The sequence below is a fragment of the Tachysurus vachellii genome, chromosome 6 (assembly GCF_030014155.1).
Source record: "Tachysurus vachellii isolate PV-2020 chromosome 6, HZAU_Pvac_v1, whole genome shotgun sequence".
Classification (NCBI taxonomy): domain Eukaryota; kingdom Metazoa; phylum Chordata; class Actinopteri; order Siluriformes; family Bagridae; genus Tachysurus; species Tachysurus vachellii.
The window spans coordinates 24708140-24728786 of NC_083465.1; the positions used below are offsets into that span (position 1 = coordinate 24708140).

At 37.8% G+C, this 20647-nt stretch overlaps 1 protein-coding gene across 1 annotated transcript in view; it reads right to left on the minus strand.

Annotated features, from left to right (window-relative positions):
• The window catches only part of zgc:154142 (uncharacterized protein LOC555481 homolog), a 47558-nt gene that overhangs the window by 5219 nt on the left and 21692 nt on the right, over window positions 1–20647 (minus strand). The window contains exons 8-17 of the mRNA XM_060873071.1: window positions 19814–20035; window positions 14882–15022; window positions 13155–13388; window positions 11982–12167; window positions 7344–7453; window positions 6508–6608; window positions 5430–5707; window positions 3778–3941; window positions 1308–1491; window positions 409–627 (exon numbers count right to left, since the gene is read on the minus strand). Of these exons, the coding sequence (XP_060729054.1) occupies window positions 409–627; window positions 1308–1491; window positions 3778–3941; window positions 5430–5707; window positions 6508–6608; window positions 7344–7453; window positions 11982–12167; window positions 13155–13388; window positions 14882–15022; window positions 19814–20035 (1839 nt within the window). The remainder of the gene's footprint in view (window positions 1–408; window positions 628–1307; window positions 1492–3777; window positions 3942–5429; window positions 5708–6507; window positions 6609–7343; window positions 7454–11981; window positions 12168–13154; window positions 13389–14881; window positions 15023–19813; window positions 20036–20647) is intronic.

The window sequence follows — 20647 nt, forward strand, 5'->3', positions numbered from 1 at the left end:
ATTTTAGATATTTATTTATTTATTTGCAGACATATTTTTTGCATGTTGATTGTACATTGTTTATTCAGTGTTTATGATTTAAATTGACCTTATTGTAATTTATGAAAAATGCTAACATATAAAATAAAATTGAACATTAATAAATAAACTGTATAAATAAATGATTCAAATGAATAAATTAATAATGAATCATTATATAGAGCACTCTTATGTTACTATGTAAATAATGTAATTGTTATTTTATAGCTATGTCTAAATTTCTTGAGCTTTTCCTTATATTTTATATGCATACACTTTTCTTATATCTTAGATCTACATTTACTGAAAACCTCTTTAGAACATTGATAATAAATGAATATTCTCTCTGACCCATACCCCCCCACCCCCCCACCCCCCCACCCGGCATACCCAGAGGGCTGAGGTGGTCTGAGATGGAGACGCTGTCGCTGAGGCACATCTGGCTCTCCTCTAGTGAGAACGAGTCAAAGTGAAGGTGCACGCGTTTGCCTGCAGCCACACGGATGTTCCAGATGCATTTGGCACCGTTGTCATAACTCTCAGGGTAATTCACTGAGGCCAAAACACCTGCAGTGCCAGTCTGTTCCTTTAGTCCACCACAACCAGAGCCTATAAAACAACAGCAATAAGCAGAAGAGAGAAAGACAGAAAGAGCGCTCATTAAATGTTTACTAAACTGGGTAATTAAAGGCAGAAAACAAAATAAAGCAACAGAATAATCTTTTTGAATGCTTGATTCTGATTGGACACAAAATGTTGATTCGTCTGTTGATAAGCGACAGATAAGCTGACAGGCGCTTTTGTACAAATGACATGTTTGTGTGAGTGTGTTCGTATTAGTGTATTGTTGAGTGGAGGATTTTGGGTAAGCACAAATAATGGGCTTTCCAGCCTATATCTTTGACATGCAAACATGGAATTATGGACGCAGATCAGAAGCTAGCGAACGGCTTTTAATTTATCTAGCTGAATGATACAGATATGATACAGCACCCTGGAGCAGCAAGGATTAATGCCCTTGATCAATTGCCCAACAGTGGTGCCTTGGCAGTGCTGGGGCCTGAACCCCATGTTTCCGAACAACAACCCACAGCCTTAACTGCTTGAGACACCACTTTTCTTTGGTGGGAAAAAAACCCCAAAAACAAACAAAAAAACTCTGTATGAATTCAACAGTATTGCGTTTAAACGTAGCAAGCCTGTACAAAATGAGAATTGGTCGTTTGTATGAAATTTGCACAGAAATGTAGAGAATGTATCATTAATATCAGTCTGCAGTGCTAACATACTGATGAGTTGGTAGATATCCTTGCGTATGACGTTCTCGATCCAGGACATGTAAGCAGAAGATCGAGTGAAAACACTGGGCTTTTTGTTCATTATGCAGCCAACAGGCCCGAAGCTGGTGATACCGTGGACTTCCCAGGGGCCAGAGAGGCTGTCCTGACACACAAGGGGACCACCTGAATCTCCCTGTGAATTACAGACAATCAGTTTACACCATACACTCAGTAATCACCTCCAGTGTCTGGTCTCTGGTGTACAGTGTGTAGCATCACTAGCCCCCAGAGTGCAGACGAACACACAGGTGGTGATCACATCAGCACAATCATTTGGTTTGGCAAATCAACACCTAGCCTCTCTCTGACAGTCCTAGGACTTTGATATTGAGTCAGTTTTTAATCATCATCAAATATAGTCAAAGCAGGTCAAAACATTTTTCAAAGACTATATACAATATACAATATTTTGTATATTGTTCACATGTATGTTCAGTCACATGATCAGTTTATGTCATTTGTATAAATGAATAATATTAAAAAAATAATAAATATAATACTCACTCACTCACTCACTCACTCACTCACTCACTCACTCACTCACTCACTCACTCACTCACTCACTCACTCACTCACTCACTCACTCACTCACTCTCATTTTCTACCGCTTATCCGAACTACCCCGGGTCACGGGGAGCCTGTGCCTATCTCAGGCATCATCGGGCATCAAGGCAGGATACACCCTGGACGGAGTGCCAACCCATCGCAGGACACACACTCTCATTCACTCACGCTATCACACACTACGGACAATTTTCCAGAGATGCCAATCAACCTACCATGCATGTCTTTGGACCAGGGGAGGAAACCGGAGTACCCAGAGGAAACCCCGAGGCACGGGGAGAACATGCAAACTCCACACACACAAGGCGGAGGCGGGAATCGAACCCCCAACCCTGGAGGTGTGAGGCGAACGTGCTAACCACTAAGCCACCGTGCCCCCTTATAATAATATAAACATTATTTCTAAATATCTAATATAAAAAAGAGAAAAAAAAATAAACAGAACTTAGAATCTAGACTTGAGTGGCTTTCATTTCCACTTTCAAGTAAATTCTATGCAGATATAAAAAAAAAGAAAGCATTAATTCACGATCACCGTAAAGCTTCCCTTAGAAAAGAATTTGACAACATACATCATTTTAAATAGCTTTTGAAAACACATTGACATTTAATATAAAACCCTTCCTCACAGAATCATATTCAAAAATGTTAACAATAGTTTGAATTCTTTTATTCTTTTGGTTTATCTTTTGATTTATATTTCTGTTCATATACATATTTCATTACAGCGTTTATTTAATCCTTTGTGTTCTGTTGTATTTCATTACATCATCATTTTACTGCTTGATTGTATTGATGACGATCGTTTAGGACCTTTGTTTTTATTCTTAAAAAAAAAAAAGAAAAGACTTGTTATTCTTCCTAATTGAAGAGCAAGCTTGGTGTCATGTTTTCACAGTGTATATAGTTATACAATTATGACGCTTTCGATAAGAATCTGTAAAAATCAACCAGAATCAATATTGCGCTACATTCATTCATTTGTAGAAATCGATGCTATTGTACCGAATGGTCAATGCTTTAAAACATGTGCATTTAATTAAAAAAGGAAATACTTTTTAAACTAAATGCCTTGCAATTATCTCTGGAAAAATTGTCCGTAGTGTGTGATTGTGTGAGTGAATGAGAGTGTGTGTGTGTGCCCTGCGATGGGTTGGCACTCCGTCCAGGGTGTATCCTGCCTTGATGCCCGATGACGCCTGAGATAGGCACAGGCTCCCCGTGACCTGAGGTAGTTCGGATAAGCGGTAGAAGATGAATGAATGAATGAATACTTTTTAAACTAAATGCCTTGCAATTATCTCTGGAAAAATTGTCCGTAGTGTGTGATTGTGTGAGTGAATGAGAGTGTGTGTGTGCCCTGCGATGGGTTGGCACTCCGTCCAGGGTGTATCCTGCCTTGATGCCCGATGACGCCTGAGATAGGCACAGGCTCCCCGTGACCCGATTTAGTTCGTATAAGCGGTAGAAAATGAGATGAGTGCCTTGCAATTAAGTTGAGAAAATATGCAAGTGATCTGAGAAATGCTTTGTGTTATTTTATTGGAAACATCTAGTATTAAGACCCCATGATGTATGAATCCTTTCATTTTATCTACAGGATTAAAATTTGTGCATCTGCTTTAAATAAAGTACTAAAGATTTTAGCATTTAAAAGTGACCTGATATTAAATGGTTAAGTATAGGAGATTAGTGGTGGTGGAACCCTGGTCTTATATTTTTCCTAACTGAATTTCCATCCAGTTTTTAGTGATTTGTCTGTGGCCCTGATAAAAGTTCTAATGAATTTTATGTAAAAAAAAAACTTTAATTATTTGATGCTGAATCTCCTGCAGACTCCATCATGAATACATACCTGACAGACAGACTTGAGCTCGTCAGGGAGAGTGTATCCACAGCAGATCATTGATGGCTTGACCTGGAACCACCAGTAGTCCATGCGTTTGCACGTATCATAAGGAACCACGGGAAGAGCGACTTGGTTAAGAGTCTCCGCCACTTTAGGAGCCATCGAGTTGCCTGAAGGGAAAACAAACATGTTCAAATCTGCTGAAATAGAATGAGAAATATTTTGGCCTTTTCTGAATGAGTTAGATGTAGATAGTTCCAATAAGATACGATCCAACATTTCCCAATTCTGAACATTCAATATTAAAGGTGGTGAATATTTATGCACAGCACTGTATAATTTAAATTCATGAGTTGTGCCACTCAAATATTAGAAATTGTAGTAAAATTTTAGTAAAATATCATAGCACGATCATAGCAACCCCCTAGCAGCAAGCTACAGTAGCAACAGCCTAGTAACTACCTACAATATAGCAACAACTTAGCAACACGAGTAAGTAAAGGTTAGGTGACTATTCCAACTGATTGTTGCCAAGAAGGTATTCCAGGTAGTTAATAGGGGGTTGTTGCAGGACATTTTAGATTCATAAAAATGTTGTTGCAGGACCTTTTATTTTTAAAAAAAATAAGTTAGCTAGGCAACTCTAAATAAGTTAGCTAGGCAATTATTTTTCAGAAGCATTAATTATTAATAATTGTTGTATGCTAGTTACTAGTTTATCTTGCAGTCACATTAGCATTTACACCCATTGCTATGAGTAGTTCTGACCAAAGTCATGTAACTAATTAAATGGATTTTGATGCAGTTAAAGCGTCATGTGACCTCAGTTTAAATATACTTGTTTTTGGGTGACAAGAAAAAGTTAGTAAGCGATGCTGAATGTTCAGCGAAGCAGCACCTTCTGCTTATTGAAGTGTGGTTGAATGGGCCCCTCAGTTTATATGGGCATGTTGCCAAACCCAGAGCCACCAATGCCCCAATATACAGTGACCATATAGAGTGGACTGGTGAGTCTCGAACACATAACTTTGGTGGGAAACACTCTCACTCACTCATTTTCTACCGCTTATCCGAACTACCTCGGGTCACGGGGAGCCTGTGCGTCATCGGGCATCAAGGCAGGATACACCCTGGACGGAGTGCCAACCCATCGCAGGGCACACACACACACTCTCATTCACTCACACAATCACACACTACGGACAATTTTTCCAGAGATGCCAATCAACCTACCATGCATGTCTTTGGACCGGGGGAGGAAACCGGAGTACCCGGAGGAAACCCCCGAGGCACGGGGGAGAACATGCAAACTCCACACACACAAGACGGAGGCGGGAATCGAACCCACAATCCTGGAGGTGTGAGATGAACGTACTAACCACTTTGCCACCGTGCCCCCCTGACCTGAACCACTGAGATACTAATCAGCTCCATATTGAATCGGGTTGAATTAATCAACCCAGCTGCATTAACACTTGATAACCAGCCGATGGCACTGTAGTACTTTCAAAAATTATTTACAACCCGGGGAAAAGAAAACTCTGTTCTGTGATCATATAATAACTGGCCACCGGTGAATAAATCAGTTCAATACATATTCAGACCAAACCCTCATTTGCAGTGACAGTGTAAGCATTGATATAAATACATCATCTCACCTGTTTCATCTCCCCAGCCTGTAGCATAGCATTTTTTTCCTGCTGGAAGCATCTCCTCGACCGAGGGCATGCAGGCAAAGTCGATGTGATCCGTAGGGGTGACCTCTCCATCTAAGCGTACCAGGGCGACGTCGAACTCCACACTGGGCACTGTGGGATACTTGAAGCTCTCGTGACGATAGATGCCTAGAACACTGTAGCACTGCTCACCTGGCTCTGTCTGGGTCAGGTTGTGTTTGCCCAGGCACATCTGCCATCTCTGTAGCTCATCTGCGTACCTAGATAACGATGTGCAATTTCATATGTACTAGAACATGATGTATAAGAACATCACAAAGAAGAAATACATACAATCATACATGTATGCAAATGACCACACATTAGTTTATAGTTATGATCTGCAAAATTCATTCCTGTGGTGGAAAACCCACACTGACACTGGAGACTCCTTCCATAAATGTACATCTCTTTACAGAAAACTTCAGTTACATATTAAATATTAAATATTAAATGTTAAATATTCTTCATTTTTAAATAGAAAATTATTACTAGAATATAGATTTCACAGTGCTACGTATGTACGTTGTGATTTACCGTTACTATGGAAACAATAACATTGTATTTGAACATTAATAAAAATTTCTGACTTGAATTACAGCCAGCATTTCTGTTAGATCTGCTGTTATAGAAAAAATCTAGAAGAACATCTGACCAAACAAAAGAATAAAATACTTTAGCTAACTTCTATATATTTCACAGTGAAGTAATAAACCACCTATTATTAAGGTATCTAAGCTAAGGCATGGACAAGCAACCAAATGTTTGTACACTACACCAACTTTTCAGTTTCTACCACTAGTAGCTACTATGCTTGTGCAGGCTACTACTGTTTTTTTTTTTAGCATTTGTCCATTTTTTCTTTTTTTTTACGTAAAAAAGTGTTAATTACATTACAAACATTTCTTTAATGTGATCTGAGGTGAACTGGAGGTTGTAGGCTCCAAAGCGCCGCACTGAGCTACCAGATGGCTTGAAGCTACCAGATGGCTAGCAGGCTAAAAGAAGATACTAGGAATACCTGATGAAACAGTGTGCAGCAGTCAAAACCCAGTTCTTATGGATGAGAGTGGCACCACATGTGTGGAAGAACGCAGGCGTGGGATAGGATTCAGGCCAAACCTTTAAACAAACAGATGCGTAACGTTGTTCATATATAATATATAATGTATAAGGTTGTTCAGCACAGCTGCCTTTAGTAAACTAACATCAGTTACAGGATGCTAATTGAAGTGAACGATTCACATTCTCGATTAGTTACGGTGAATAAATGATTGATATTTTCTCACAACACTGGAGTTAGGGACTGAAGGCTGAGGGGAAATGTAGTTAAGAATAAAGAACATCTCTGTCTAGTGGGGTGATTTAACTGCTAGTCAGGTTCTGTTGCTTGCTCTTTTGTCTTACTGATATAATCAGTGTGTGTACTGTAGTTCATAGCACTTCAAATGCTTTATTACTTATATCTTATGTACCTCTCGGTTATTAGCATTATAAACAATATTTATGGAATATACACAAAAGCCAGATTACAAATGAGAGGATAAATAAGCAAAAGGGAATCGAAGAGCAAGTTTAATCACTATTTGCTATTTGCTAAGTATTTTAATTAGAGCTTTAAAAAATGTGGGTTTCCTCACTACATTGATGTTATGCTGTATGTGAATCCAACTAAATAATAATTCTTTAATCATGGTTTGTGGATTATCTCATTCCATCAGGTGTAAATTCTGACTAGTTGTTCCAGCTTATCTATGTGCTTTATTACAGTATATCTGAAAAATGTTATTGTGTATGCTGAGACTGTTTGGCGGCAAAATGTGAGCTGTATGTGGTGGTGAAGACTCTTGGCTGTACCTGCATGGACACTTGCCAGGGCCATGAGTGAGATTTGGCTGGTTCACCATTCACAATGCGAGTGTTCACTGTGGGGGGAATCTTCGGCCTTCCACATGTCTCCGGCCAGTCTGTAGGAGAGAGGTAAGGAGAAGTCAAAGGAGGGAAACCCAAGGTTGTTGTTTTTTTTCCTTAATAGACTCTCCATACCTGTTTAGCATTGTGAACAGAATACTGTTTGATTCAGGTAGAAAACAGTGTTGGGCTGTGTTCAGATGTCCCAGGATGAAGAGCGTCACATTATTAAGTCATCCTGAAATAGTTGTATTTTGTATTTTCCTGAAATAGTATTTTAACCTTTTCCACCCCAGGACAGAAATAATAAATCCTTTCTTAAGCATAAAGAGCCTGAATGTATCTACACATGCAGCATAGCAGAAGTACAAGAAGAAGCTCAGAGATAAGTCTACAAAGATCATTTCCACCTAAACAAAACACGATTCTAACACCAAGCGGCTAAATGACGAGAAAGAAAAAATTAGTTAATATTGCACACACACACACACACAAAAAAAAAACTGACACAAGCAAATAGCCATCACACGTTACAAACACGGCCAGAGTCTGCAGATTCCAACTCCATAATGATGCTCATCCATAAGGATGAGCATCATTATGAGCATTATTTAATTTTTCTGTGTTTCATCTTCTCTTACTATGACCTTCTGACATTAAAAGTACCAGAATTTTTCAAATACACCCTGTAGTTTTTGAGATGTACTCATTTTAATTTTAGCATGTCGTTTTCAAGCATAAGGCACAAAAACAGGCTAGTAATTACTAATTACTAAGTAACTAATAGGTTATTACAAGTCACAATTACAATATTTTAATATACTAATAAACCACCAAATTTTTTAACTAGTTATTGTTACATTAATGGCTTGGAACATCCATGAGACAAGCTAGTTCCTGTTATCACGCTATCATGTTATCGTGTTAACGCTTGGAACTCCTTCTAAAATAATCAATTTTTCTCTATTAGATAGCATTTTCTTTTTCGATTTTTATAATTAACAGTTAATTATACATAAATGTCCCTGTGAAATTGCTGTCACTAGAGAAACAATAACAGATTAGAATAAACATTAATATAAACTTGTGATTTGACTTGCAGCCAGAACTACTATTATGGACAATAATAATTAGTCTTTTCACACATTCTGACAAATCAGATTAGAAAACTTATCATATAAAATTCTCCTATAAGAGTGACACTGTGTTAAAGTCACTCTTTTAATACCGCTTAGATTTTGACCAAACTCTATGTAGTACGTTTATTTAATCACTTCAAACAGAATGACACCTTATATCTTACTCAGAGCTTTACTCAAGGTAGCTTTCATTCTTTCTAAGTGATTTAACCTCAAACTGAGCCACAGGTCTATTCGCATACTAAATAGCCTGCTGATAAATGAAGAAAAAAAAAAAAAAAAAGAAAAATCATTATCGAAACACTGATAAATCACCAAGACTTTTTTGCTGCACTCACAGCACTAAAGACTAACTGGATTGTATTTTACAGCACTGTGTGTGCACTGCGGCATGCTTTCAGTGTTTTCTGCAGATGTTTATGGAACTAACACACATCATAACAATGCAAATTTGGAAATCATGGGGAAAAATATGCAGGGAAAATAACATAGTTTTCCTCATGGCAACTAGCCATCAGGTCAAAACTGTCATACTGTATATACCTAGCACATTTTTACTATATAAAGGTATAAAACATGGCCACATGTACATACACAGAGTAAATTGCCTACACTTACCATGAACCCAAACCTCAGTAAACAATATAAAATCTTTGCACTGATTCAGTTTATTTTGTTTTAATAAAAGCTGCAGTTTTTCCTCTTGGGGATTAGCCAAATATTCTCACAAGGTCAGCACTGTAAATATTCCTACCATTATGGAGATGCTAGGATGAAATACAGTAGTAAACACACACACACACACACACACACACACACAATGAGTCAACAAGGCCACCTGAGACCATGCGGAGACGACGCAGACACACTCGAAACCCCACAGCACTAAAACCCATAGCACTAAAACCCCACAGCTGCTAAATCCCTACAGTGCTAAACTCAGCGCTGCAACAAGGACACATTCGCCTTGTCTGGATGCTGTTTCACTGAAGGACTTTGAACAGTGTTTAGACTCATGGTATCTTAAGTATGTGACTTAGTGAACCAGAGTTAATGTATCCAATGATAGAGACTTAAGCACTTTTGTACATCTCTCTGGATAAAGGCGTCTGCCAAATGCTGTAAATGTAAATGTAGGAAACCTTGACCTTATATGAGCTCGAGCTGGTACAATCGTGTTAATGAATGTATAAAATTTTAACGTGCACTATGCTCTTTATATAATGAATAAACCTCAAACAAAGGAATAGTTTAAACTTGGAATCCATAAACCAGTCAGTATCAACAGAAAATGTCACATAAAATCATGTGAAAATTTTTGGGAGGTGCAATGTAGGTTGCCAAAACTGTTAATTTTGATTTTAAGTAACATGACGAGCTCATTTTATTATACGTTTCATCTTTAAAAAAATAAACAGTCTAATGAGGGAACGGCTGTTTATAGCTGCTATAATCTAAGCAATAAGGTTCGCCAACGTTAGATGTAACTATAAACTGCTAGAAAAAAATAAGACCCAACATTCTTTGAAAACAAATTAAGCCCCAGAACCACCAAGCACCAAGCAGCCCTCAATAAACTCTCTCTCCTCCAGGAATGGCGTATCATGGCTGACCCGGTGCTCTGACTCCTAACTTCCTAACCAACTGGGATATGTATAGAAAAAATATCCCTGTGCTGTAATGTATGTGACAAAATTAAAGGCTGCTTTTTCAAGAAACAAAATCCAAATGGGTTGGATGGGTTTAAATAATGTGATTTTTTTAATTAAGCTATATATATATTTTAATTAATTTTTAAATTAATTTTTTTTAATTAAGCTATATATATATATATATATATATATATATATATATATATATATATATATATATATATATATATATGGTTCAGGTGGTCACCTAATCAGTACTTCATAAATCAGAAGAGAAGAGATGCTGATTTAAGAAACATTTGGAGTGGTTCCTTAATTTTTTTTCCAAAACTCTAGTTTTAAAGAGGCAACGAGTAACAATGTAATGAGCTTATAGGTTGTTTCTTGCTGAGTTACAGGTTCTTGCATCATTTATCTATGAGCAAAATGATAAACACAAAGAAAATCTTAAGTTTATTGTGCATTATGATAAAAAAACATGGTTTCTAAAGATTCTGTGCTATAATGGTTAGAGAGTCTGACTCCTATTCCTGAGGTTGTGGGTTCGGGTCTCGGGCCAGCCACGACTGAGGTGCCCTTGAGCAAGGCATCGAACCCCCCCAACTGCTCCCCGGGCACCACAGCATAAATGGCTGCCCACTGCTCCGGGTGTGTGTTCATGGTGTATATATATCTCTTCAGAGAAGCATCTCTTCTCTTCTGATTTATGAAGTACTGATTAGGCGACCACCTGAACCATATCTTATTTAACAATGAAAAATATAAAACCTCTGTTGTTGTCATTAATATCCTCTTCCAGTAGGACCCGCTGGATGGCAAAAACAGTGCTAGTAGTAGCAAAAATTAACTGGAGTCAAATAACTACTGACCATGCCAAATGAGTTGAACAGAAAAGCTTTGATTGAGGAAAAGAAGGGTTCAGTTCTGGCTTCACAGGAAGAGGGATACAGTGAGCATCAGGTTGCTTCCCTCCTTAAAATTTCAAAGACAGAGGTTCATAAAAACAAGGTTAAGCTGCAGACATTGGAGACAACAACGCTATAGACTGGCGGAGAGCGAAACCGACTCTCCACTGAACAGGATGACGGCCAACTCATTCAAATGTCACTCAACTACTGTAAGAAAAGGAAAAAGAATAGCAAATGGCGGCTGGGGTGAAGTGCATGGCGATGGTCAACTGCAATGTTGAAAGATTGGTGGACAGTGCTGCAAGACTCATTAAACAAGTGAAAATCAGGGTTATTCCACCAAGTATTGATTATTGATTAACTTTTGAATACTAAGTTAAAATGTTAGTATTGTGTTGCTTAAAATGAGTTTGAGCTTAATTTATTTGCATTATTTGAGGCCTGAAACTGGTTATTTTGACAGTCGTCATTTTCTGAAAATAAACACTATGAATGACGTTTGTTTCCAATCTGGAAGAAATGTCAGTAGTTTATAGAATAAAACAAAAATCATACCTACTGTATAAACAGTAAAACTAGAGAAACTGATACTGGAACTGGAGACGTCTGCTATAACTGTTCAGTAAAACCTCACACACAATTATGCACCAGTATATCAGCAATTATGTTTAACTTTGTTAAATAAAATCAATCTGTTACTATAGAAACAATTATGTATTAAAAAGAGCACATTAATATAAGCCTGTGATTTGATCTATAGTCAGCATTACTGTCAGAAATGACATTATGGAAGGTTAATCAACACCTCCTGAGTTGATCAGATTTCTTCTCACTTTACGAGTACATTAAATGGATCAATGCAAACAGAAACATTATCAGTCATACCGATAACGATGTCGTCCCATGGGTTTGGTGGTGCAGGCGGTTCAGTAGGAGCAGGCAGTGTGGGATCTGTGCTCCAGTACGCTCTGAATCCTTTCCCCTCCTGGAAAAAGTCAGCATGGAAACGCATCACCAGCCTGCTTCTTGTTGTTTTGATCACAGGGGGGAGTTTGTCACCACAGTAAGGACCTGTAGTGGCATGATCATGCACATCAATTAGAAAACCTTTATCAGATGAGGGTTATTAAACTGATACTGTGTAGGTTTCCTCTTAGTTTCACAAAAAAAAAATGTACATTTACAAATTTTACATTTTACATAATTTCACATTTCCAATCATTTTATTGTCATGTGGCGGAGACAAAACAGACAAATGTTATTACTATGTTTCACTCTACTCTTGTATAACATTTAAGAAAAATGTGGCTCTTTAAAGATAGGTAGCCATTTAAATGTCTTGTTTTCCCTTTTTGCATATAGCATTTTTTTTATTTATCTGTATGAATGACTTTTTGTCTAGTTTTCAAAAAAACTCCTGATGGCTTCTTGATTAATCCTTATTAATCCGGTTTCCTCCCCCGGTCCAAAGACATGCATGGTAGGTTGATTGGCATCTCTGGAAAATTGTCAGTAGTGTGCGATTGCGTGAGTGAATGAGAGTGTGTGTGCCCTGTGATGGGTTGGCACTCCGTCCAGGGTGTATCCTGGTGTATCGGGTGTATGCCCGAAGTGGTTCGGATAAGCGGTAGAAAATGAGTGAGTGAGTGAGTGAATTTCTCAGAAATACCTGCTACATTTCAGTGAAACTTATGCCAGGTAATTTATCAAAATTGTGATTAAAAAGAACAGTCTAAGCAGTATAAACCAAGCATTGAAACAATATTAAATCAAAATGTTTTGGAAATGTGAATTAATTATTAATTCTTTTAATTATTTTATATATACATATATATCTATATATATATATATCTATATATCTATATATCTATATATATATTTATATATATATATATATATATATATATATATATATATATATATATATATATATATATAAAGCAGGGGCTCACAAAATAAGGGCCAGCCTGCAAATCAGTCAGTATCACCCAAGCTAATCAATTCAATTATGACTAAAACTTCTACTTGTAATACTACTACATTGAAATCAATGCTTACCATATTTGGTAGCGGTGTCATGTACTCCATCATAAATAACCACTTTGTCGAGGCAGGGTCTGAGCAAACCCGTTGCCTCTAAGTCAAAGTGGGTGAATGTCAGTGTGATAGTTTTGCCCAGAGGGACCCGCACCATCCACATACACACTCTGTTGGGGGCATAGTTCATGGGCCAGTTGTCAGACTTGATGACTCCAGTCTCCTCACTAGAAAAACCACCACAGCCTTGGATTTCTGGGATAAGAAAGATAAAACTATTGGGGATTCGATGTGGTGTGAGTGTGAACTGTGAAGTGTGAAATAAAACACAGATAACACCTCAACGGCACAGTAACAAGAATACACGGTTCCCAATATTAGGTAAGAAAAGATACCAGAGGATGACTGAAATGAAAGAATAGTCAAAAAGATTATCCTTAAAATGATACTAGAAAGGAAATAAGAAAACCTTAAACCTTACATTATTTCTTATAGTTATGTGTAGAATGAAGAGCAAAAATCACAGTGTAATAGCAATGAAACTGAACACATTGGAACATTTAGTATTCCAGTATACATCCGTTTTGCCTGAACAAAATTCCCCAAATATTGGCTATAATCATCGCATGACATCAGCACCTACAGGGACGACTGTGGACCTCTCAATCCTGAACTGGAGACATATGTGGAAGGAGGTAATTGTTTCTATATTTAGACATATCAAATATTCAAAGTGGATATACTGTATAGAGCAATTGGTAAAACAATATGCAAACATGGTCATAGAAAATAGTGTACATATTCATGACAACAGGCAAGCTAAGGTCAGACCGTATAGTGCTAGGAACATGAAGACATGAAGAAAATATAGCTTATTATTATTATTATTATTATTATTATTATTATTATTAGATGTGATTAATATAATTCTTTCAAAGTGCTACTATTCATTATTATACTTCAGATACGCGCAAGATCTGTATTTCATAAGAAAGTGTTTCCACCGCAAAGGATTTTCAGAGCTGGACAATGTAGAGAAAACAGCAGCACTAGTCCATGTTGGTGCAGTATTAGTCTCTCAGACTATGGATCACACCACCTGCTGGACAGAGGGGAGTTTAAAGACTCTTCAGAGGCTGGAGCAGGAAAACATTTAATAAATCCAGCTGTATTTATATTGAGTGTGAAATATAGCTTCCTAAACTGCCATTTGGCAGAGCAGGTAGTCTGTATTTATTAGCCTTGACACCGAAGCTGTTAGGCACAGTGCCAGGCAAAGCCGCAATACAGACTATAAAGTGAAATCTCCACACGGGCATGTACAGTCAATCTGTTTATTGTGCCAGGGTAATCTACATTCTCTGGCCTAGTCTGCGAGAACGTTCATCGGTGAAACTGCTACAGAAATACAGTATCGGCCACATTGAATGTCCTGCCAAATGATTTTAATCTAGTGAATCCTGGTCTTAGCCGATAGGTGAAAATAACTGTTTAAATAACTACACACACACACACATGTTGTACTGTGTATGGTTGTGTATGTGACAAAAGGTGAATGTGAATTTGAACAAAAACACAATCGATCCACATCCATACCAGCAATCCATACCCGGATTCAGACCTAGACACACAGACTAATACGCACAAGCAGACACAGGTGGCAGTTTGAGCATGAACAGATGCCCCAGGACGACTATGCATTATATGGATGGATGTATGTGTTGTGTAGATGAAGCAAGGTATTTTACCAGCTAAGTCCTCTGCGTACACAGCCTCCCACCTGGCAGAGAATCCGCGGTCAGCTAGCCGGCCGTTAGACTTGAATTTCACAGCAATCTTGTTTCTGACACTGACAAGCACAGGAGGAAGGATGAAGCCACAGTGTATGCCTGAGAGAGATAGACAGATCAGTGAGACTCAACATACATGCAATCACCAACATTTTAAAGACATGCACAATCAAATGCATTTTCTTTTTCACAGCCTAGATATTTTTTAGGGATCTTATGCTTAATTTTTCACGATATTAGCCGCTAATTCTCATGTTATGCAAATGATATACACTAGTTAGTTCCAGTCCATTCATTTGATTGGTCCAGCAGTTTCAACAGTGCTTATATTTCGTATCAACACACTAGAACATTTCACATTCAATTTACTTCTGTGTTCCACATCCTGTTTCAAAACCAGTAGAATTAGCAACACGATATGGTAAATATATTAAATTATAATTTTCAGGAGTTTACAGTAACTTTCTGGATCATCAGCTGAAGTTGGATGGAAGAAGAAAGGAAGACGAGACACCCGTTTAACCTTTAACAGTAAAGTATAAATCATTGTGAGCTATCTAGCCAGATAGCTGACATGTTATAACATGAGTATGGCTTCTTCAGGAGCGATTTCAGCTAAAGGAGTAAAAATAAACAGAATATTTGTTCTTAATGTACCTGAAATGCAACTTACTCAATATTAATTACTTGTTTAAAAAATTGATGTATAAAAGCAATAGCACAATCATGCGCTTATATGGAATATATTGTGCCGTATAGCTTAAACGTTGGCCCACTTTGCGCTCATTAATAAATTAATCTTTGAGAAATTGGTGTCGGATAGAAAAATAAATCACTTCAGGATGTGCTGCTGGAAAAAAATATTAAGGACAGGGTTGGGTTAAAAATGGATGCCTTCAACGCGTTTCTCATAGATCCATTATTGTTTAGTTGCACATTTCAGTTAGTTTAATCCAATTTTATTTAGTAGTGGTAGCTACTGATATTATGCTATAATTTATTATCGACTATTGACTATTAATTTTTCACATTACAGTATTGAGTTTTCATTAAAGAAAAAATGATAGTTCAGTGGTTAAGGTGCTGCCACTGCTGGGCCCTTGAGCAAGGCCCTTAACCCTCAATGATTCAGTTGTATAAATACAGTAAATGAAAATGCAAAAGGTAAATGCAATAAGTATTTCATTATTATTAAAAAAGATGAGTAATTACGGCATGCAGCACGTTACATATTGAATTGTAAAATGCGTAGTAATTTACACACACTATAAAGACAAGGTAATTGCTGCTGTGTATAAAAGTGCTACTCAGTCATGTTTACGTAACCATGATAAGAGGCCTGGTTAACAATTAGGATTCTAAAATTGATTAGCAAATCTCCAGATTACGTGCAGTGTATCCTGTCTTCTTTAGTTTGCATGATGCAACCTAGACATACAGTGTACCCTGTAGAAGGGCATCTCAGTCAGGGCAATCAGGGTAAATATATATATATATATATTTTATATTTTTATGAGAGAGAGAGAGAGAGAGAGAGAGAGAGAGAGAGAGATACACAAAAACACACTTCCAAGGACAAACTGACGCAGCCAATGAGGCGCAGAGCCGAAACAAGCTTGTACAGTATGTGATTACAGCATGGAAGACATTTTGAAACTCTATTCATGTAAACTGTCAAAGTTGAAGTTTGTGCTCTGCGTCTCAATTTTTTTTTCCGATGCCAATTACAAACGAATCACATTTTTCTTCACCGTCGTACTCTCTCTCATACTGTCATACTGTCATACCCACTGATACCCTTTCTGTCATCCAGCCCCCTTACTGCCTCTTTCTGTTTCTTCCTGCTGTGCATTTAATCTGACAGTATCTGCCAAGGAGTCCTTGAGAAAGGTATGACTATAAAACACATACAGGTTCTCTGTCCTTCCAATACCCAGCAATTTAGGGGTAATAATTTACTGCTGGCTAGCTCGTTGCCTGTTTTAATCCAGGGATGTATTTACAGATCCTGGACAAAGCAGGAAAATGGAAAACTATGCACTAAATCCTCACACATCAAAAACTTGTACACTTTTTATACAACTGCCATACCTCGCACATGGATTGCGTTGTACAGCTCATGGTTTGGTGGCTGTTATGTAATTTATCCAGTGATGTTCAAGAGCCGAGTACTGCTCGCGGCTAGTGTGTGATTCACTACTCATTAAGTTGTGCTATATTAAAAAGTCTGTTATTTTTAAATACAAATCAGAATAGATACAGCACACTGATCCATCTGTGGCACCAAACCCATAGGACATTGTCACTATGTCTGTGATTAGTACTGTTGAGGGGGAAATCAGTGACAGGCTTGAATGACCAAACACAAAGTGGATTTATCATGATTGTTGACCAGGGCTGCCAACTTTTGTGTTCTGCTTAGAGTGAGATTTGGGGGGTGGGGCTTTGGTTATGGGGAGGGGCTTATGTTGGGGCGTGACTTGGTGTGGGAAAAAATACAAACACAAAATCCTTGCATTGGCAGAAGTGTATTAAGTATATATTGATTGTCAAAGTACTTGGTATCTGTACAGATTTACATTACATTTAATTTTCACAAACATTTTACAGAAATAGGATTAACACATTGATACAAGCGTTCTTTTCTTGCCTGTCCCTGACACTTTAGATAACATCCTATAACAGAAAATTCAAATTTATCCATACTGACACCTCCACCAGTCAAATATATGGACATGATTGATGAGTTGTGATTGATATAAATAAAATCATTTTAATATGGGATGTCGTTGACTTGACATTCTGTTCTTAGAAAACAATAATTAACATTAACTACTAGGCATGTCCAGATATTTGTCATCTGGAAATGCTTTTGTACTGTTTTTTATGATAAATTTATGTAAAATAACTGCTCAGTGCTGCAAAACAAACAACTCGGCTAATGCTAACTTAATTCTATATAAACTATATAACAGCATAGGCCTATTAGTTACTAGCCTAAACTGGACGGAGACACGGAGAGCCCTGTAACTCACTGACCTGCCTGCGTTCACAATTCACACGGTGCAGATGGGAGGGAGAACAGCTGACTAGATACAGTAGTTTATGGGAATAAATTGTGTATTTCCCTCATAAGTGTCACAAAAAAACTCCTTTTTGTTTCATTTTTATGAATACTAATATGAAAAATCATAAAAATGAAATAAAACGGAGTTTTTCACACATCAGTGGTGACAGTACAGTGTATTACAGTGAAGTTATTGACTGTTTTTTGTATTCATTTTTCAGGTTTTACACTTTGCAGACGGTCCCTTGGAATCTGTCTCTTAGGTGTTCGCACATAGAGACTTGAGGAAAATTGGTTTGTACAGTAGCTGCCTCTCTACATTACTACGATAGAAAAGAGGTGTTATTTGTGTAAAAAGAGCATTTAGCTCAGGAGTTATTGACTCGGGAATCTCCAATCTGTGAATATGCGGCCAACTTTACTTAAGTATTTTTTTCCTCACTGCTGCACGAGTCTGCGTGAGAGCATGAGAATTGGGTCAATTGCATGAGTCTCACACTGAATGCATGAGAGTTGGCAGCCTTGTTGTTGACTGTCATCCTATTTCCTGTAACAGGACCTGTAACATTTTTCTTCTCCCCAAATAGCCATCAGTGAAGAGCATAAAGTCCAGGGGATGAAGTTGGACATGATCTAGTGCCTCCTGTTTGTGCAGACTCAAGCCAAATCTCCATCTGGTGTAAAGACAGCTCAGTGCATTTCAGTGTGCTGGATTGCGTTGCACATCTTGTGTAGGTTGGAGTTAGGGCTTAGGCTTATAGGACGACTTGGATCAGGTCCAGTTTCAATTTATTCATTTGAGAAAAAGTTTTTCATTTGAGACTAATAATCAATAGATTTGTTAAATCCACTGATTACAACCCTATGACTTAGTTGTTGCTATAGAAATGATAACGTACTTGATTAGAATGAGAGAATTATAAAGATTTGCTTTGCAGCCTGCACTATAATCAGTGTTATAGGAAATCAATCAAAACTATCTCACTATTCAGAACTGAATGTTCAAATACAGTTCTTTGGTATAATCCATATACTCCAGTGATGCCTTTTAGCATCATTTTAGGTCATTTTGTTTGAATTTTAGATTACTAATGTGATAAATTATTAATTTTGTTAGAGCCAGAAAGGAATAGATTCGCTGGGGGAAAAAAAAAGAAGAAATTTATACAACTGTGTCAAGCTTTTGCTGTCTAAATTTGCCCTGTATGTAGTATACTATGTAAGATAATTGCTAATAGATTGTCTAAGACAATCTTAATTCTAAATGCTACACATGCTTAATTCAATTTCCCCCTTATACTTGTTTTAAATGTCACTTCATTCATTCATTCATTCATTCATTCATTCATCTTCTACCGCTTATCTTCCTACCTCGGGTCACGCCATTCATCCTACCTCGGGTCACGGGGAGCCTCTGCCTATCTCAGGCGTCATTGGGCATCAAGGCAGGATACACCCTGGACAGAGTGCCTGGACTCTCATTCACTCACACAATCACACACTACGGACAATTTTCCAGAGATGCCAATCAACCTACCATGCATGTCTTTGGACCGGGGAGGAAACCAGAGTACCCGGAGGAAACCCCTGAGGCACGGGGAGAACATGCAAACTCCACACACACAAGGTGGAGGCAGGAATCGAACCCCGACCCTGGAGGTGTGAGGCGAACGTGCTAACCACTAAGCCACCGTGCCCCCTTCAAATGTCACTTAATCTACATAATATTATTTAATTGAGTTGATTGATTTAATATTCATTAATATGAATATTAGAGCAGCTAGTATAGGATCATGTCCTCAATCAGATCGGTCTGGTCTTACCCAGTGAATGCTGGCCGTCAGTGACTGTGAGGTTGTCCTGTTGGCACTGTCCTGCTTCACCTACGATGGCTAAATCAGTGATGTGCAGTTTGACCAAAAGGCCCTCAGGCACGCTGATACTCCAGGAACAACTTAGATTTGCAGGATAAGCATTGGGAAAAGCCAGGGAGTGGATCTCGCCTTTCCGACCGGAAAGATTCCCTTGAGAGCCGCAACCTGAATCTGGAGGAAATTAGGAAAAAGTTAAATAATAACAAATAGTATGTTATGTGGAAAAATGTCATGTATTAGGCATGCTTGCAGTACAATTATTCTCTTTGCATCCTCCATATAAGAGAGAACAATAAATATAGTCATTTAGTTTCAAAAATCATTTCAGTATTCAAGCCATTGCTCAGTAATCCCTAACACATATTAATCTTAGCATTAAGGAGAACGTCAAAGCAAACAGAAGTTAATTTCATGAGCTGCCCTGTAGCGATTTTTATAAGGGAGAGATTGCACAGAAGTCAATTTGGTCTCCGTCGCTGGAGTACTTCAATCACAAAGTCAACCTACTGTGAGTTAGAAAAGAAAAGAAATGCACTCCATTATGTTCCATTACTTTACTAAAGTTTACCAGGGTCTTTGGGTTTAAAGCTTCATTAGCTGGAGAAAAACATGGAGAAGGTTATTGTTGTGATGTAATCAGCTGCTGATTGTAGAAAGCTTTGTGCTACTCTGCTTAATGATGCCCCAGAAAGTCCTTTATATCGATTAATCATGGGAGCAAATAATCATGGGTCTTTTACAGAAACATTCTATAACCACGAGCCTGGGACAATTTGGATTGGA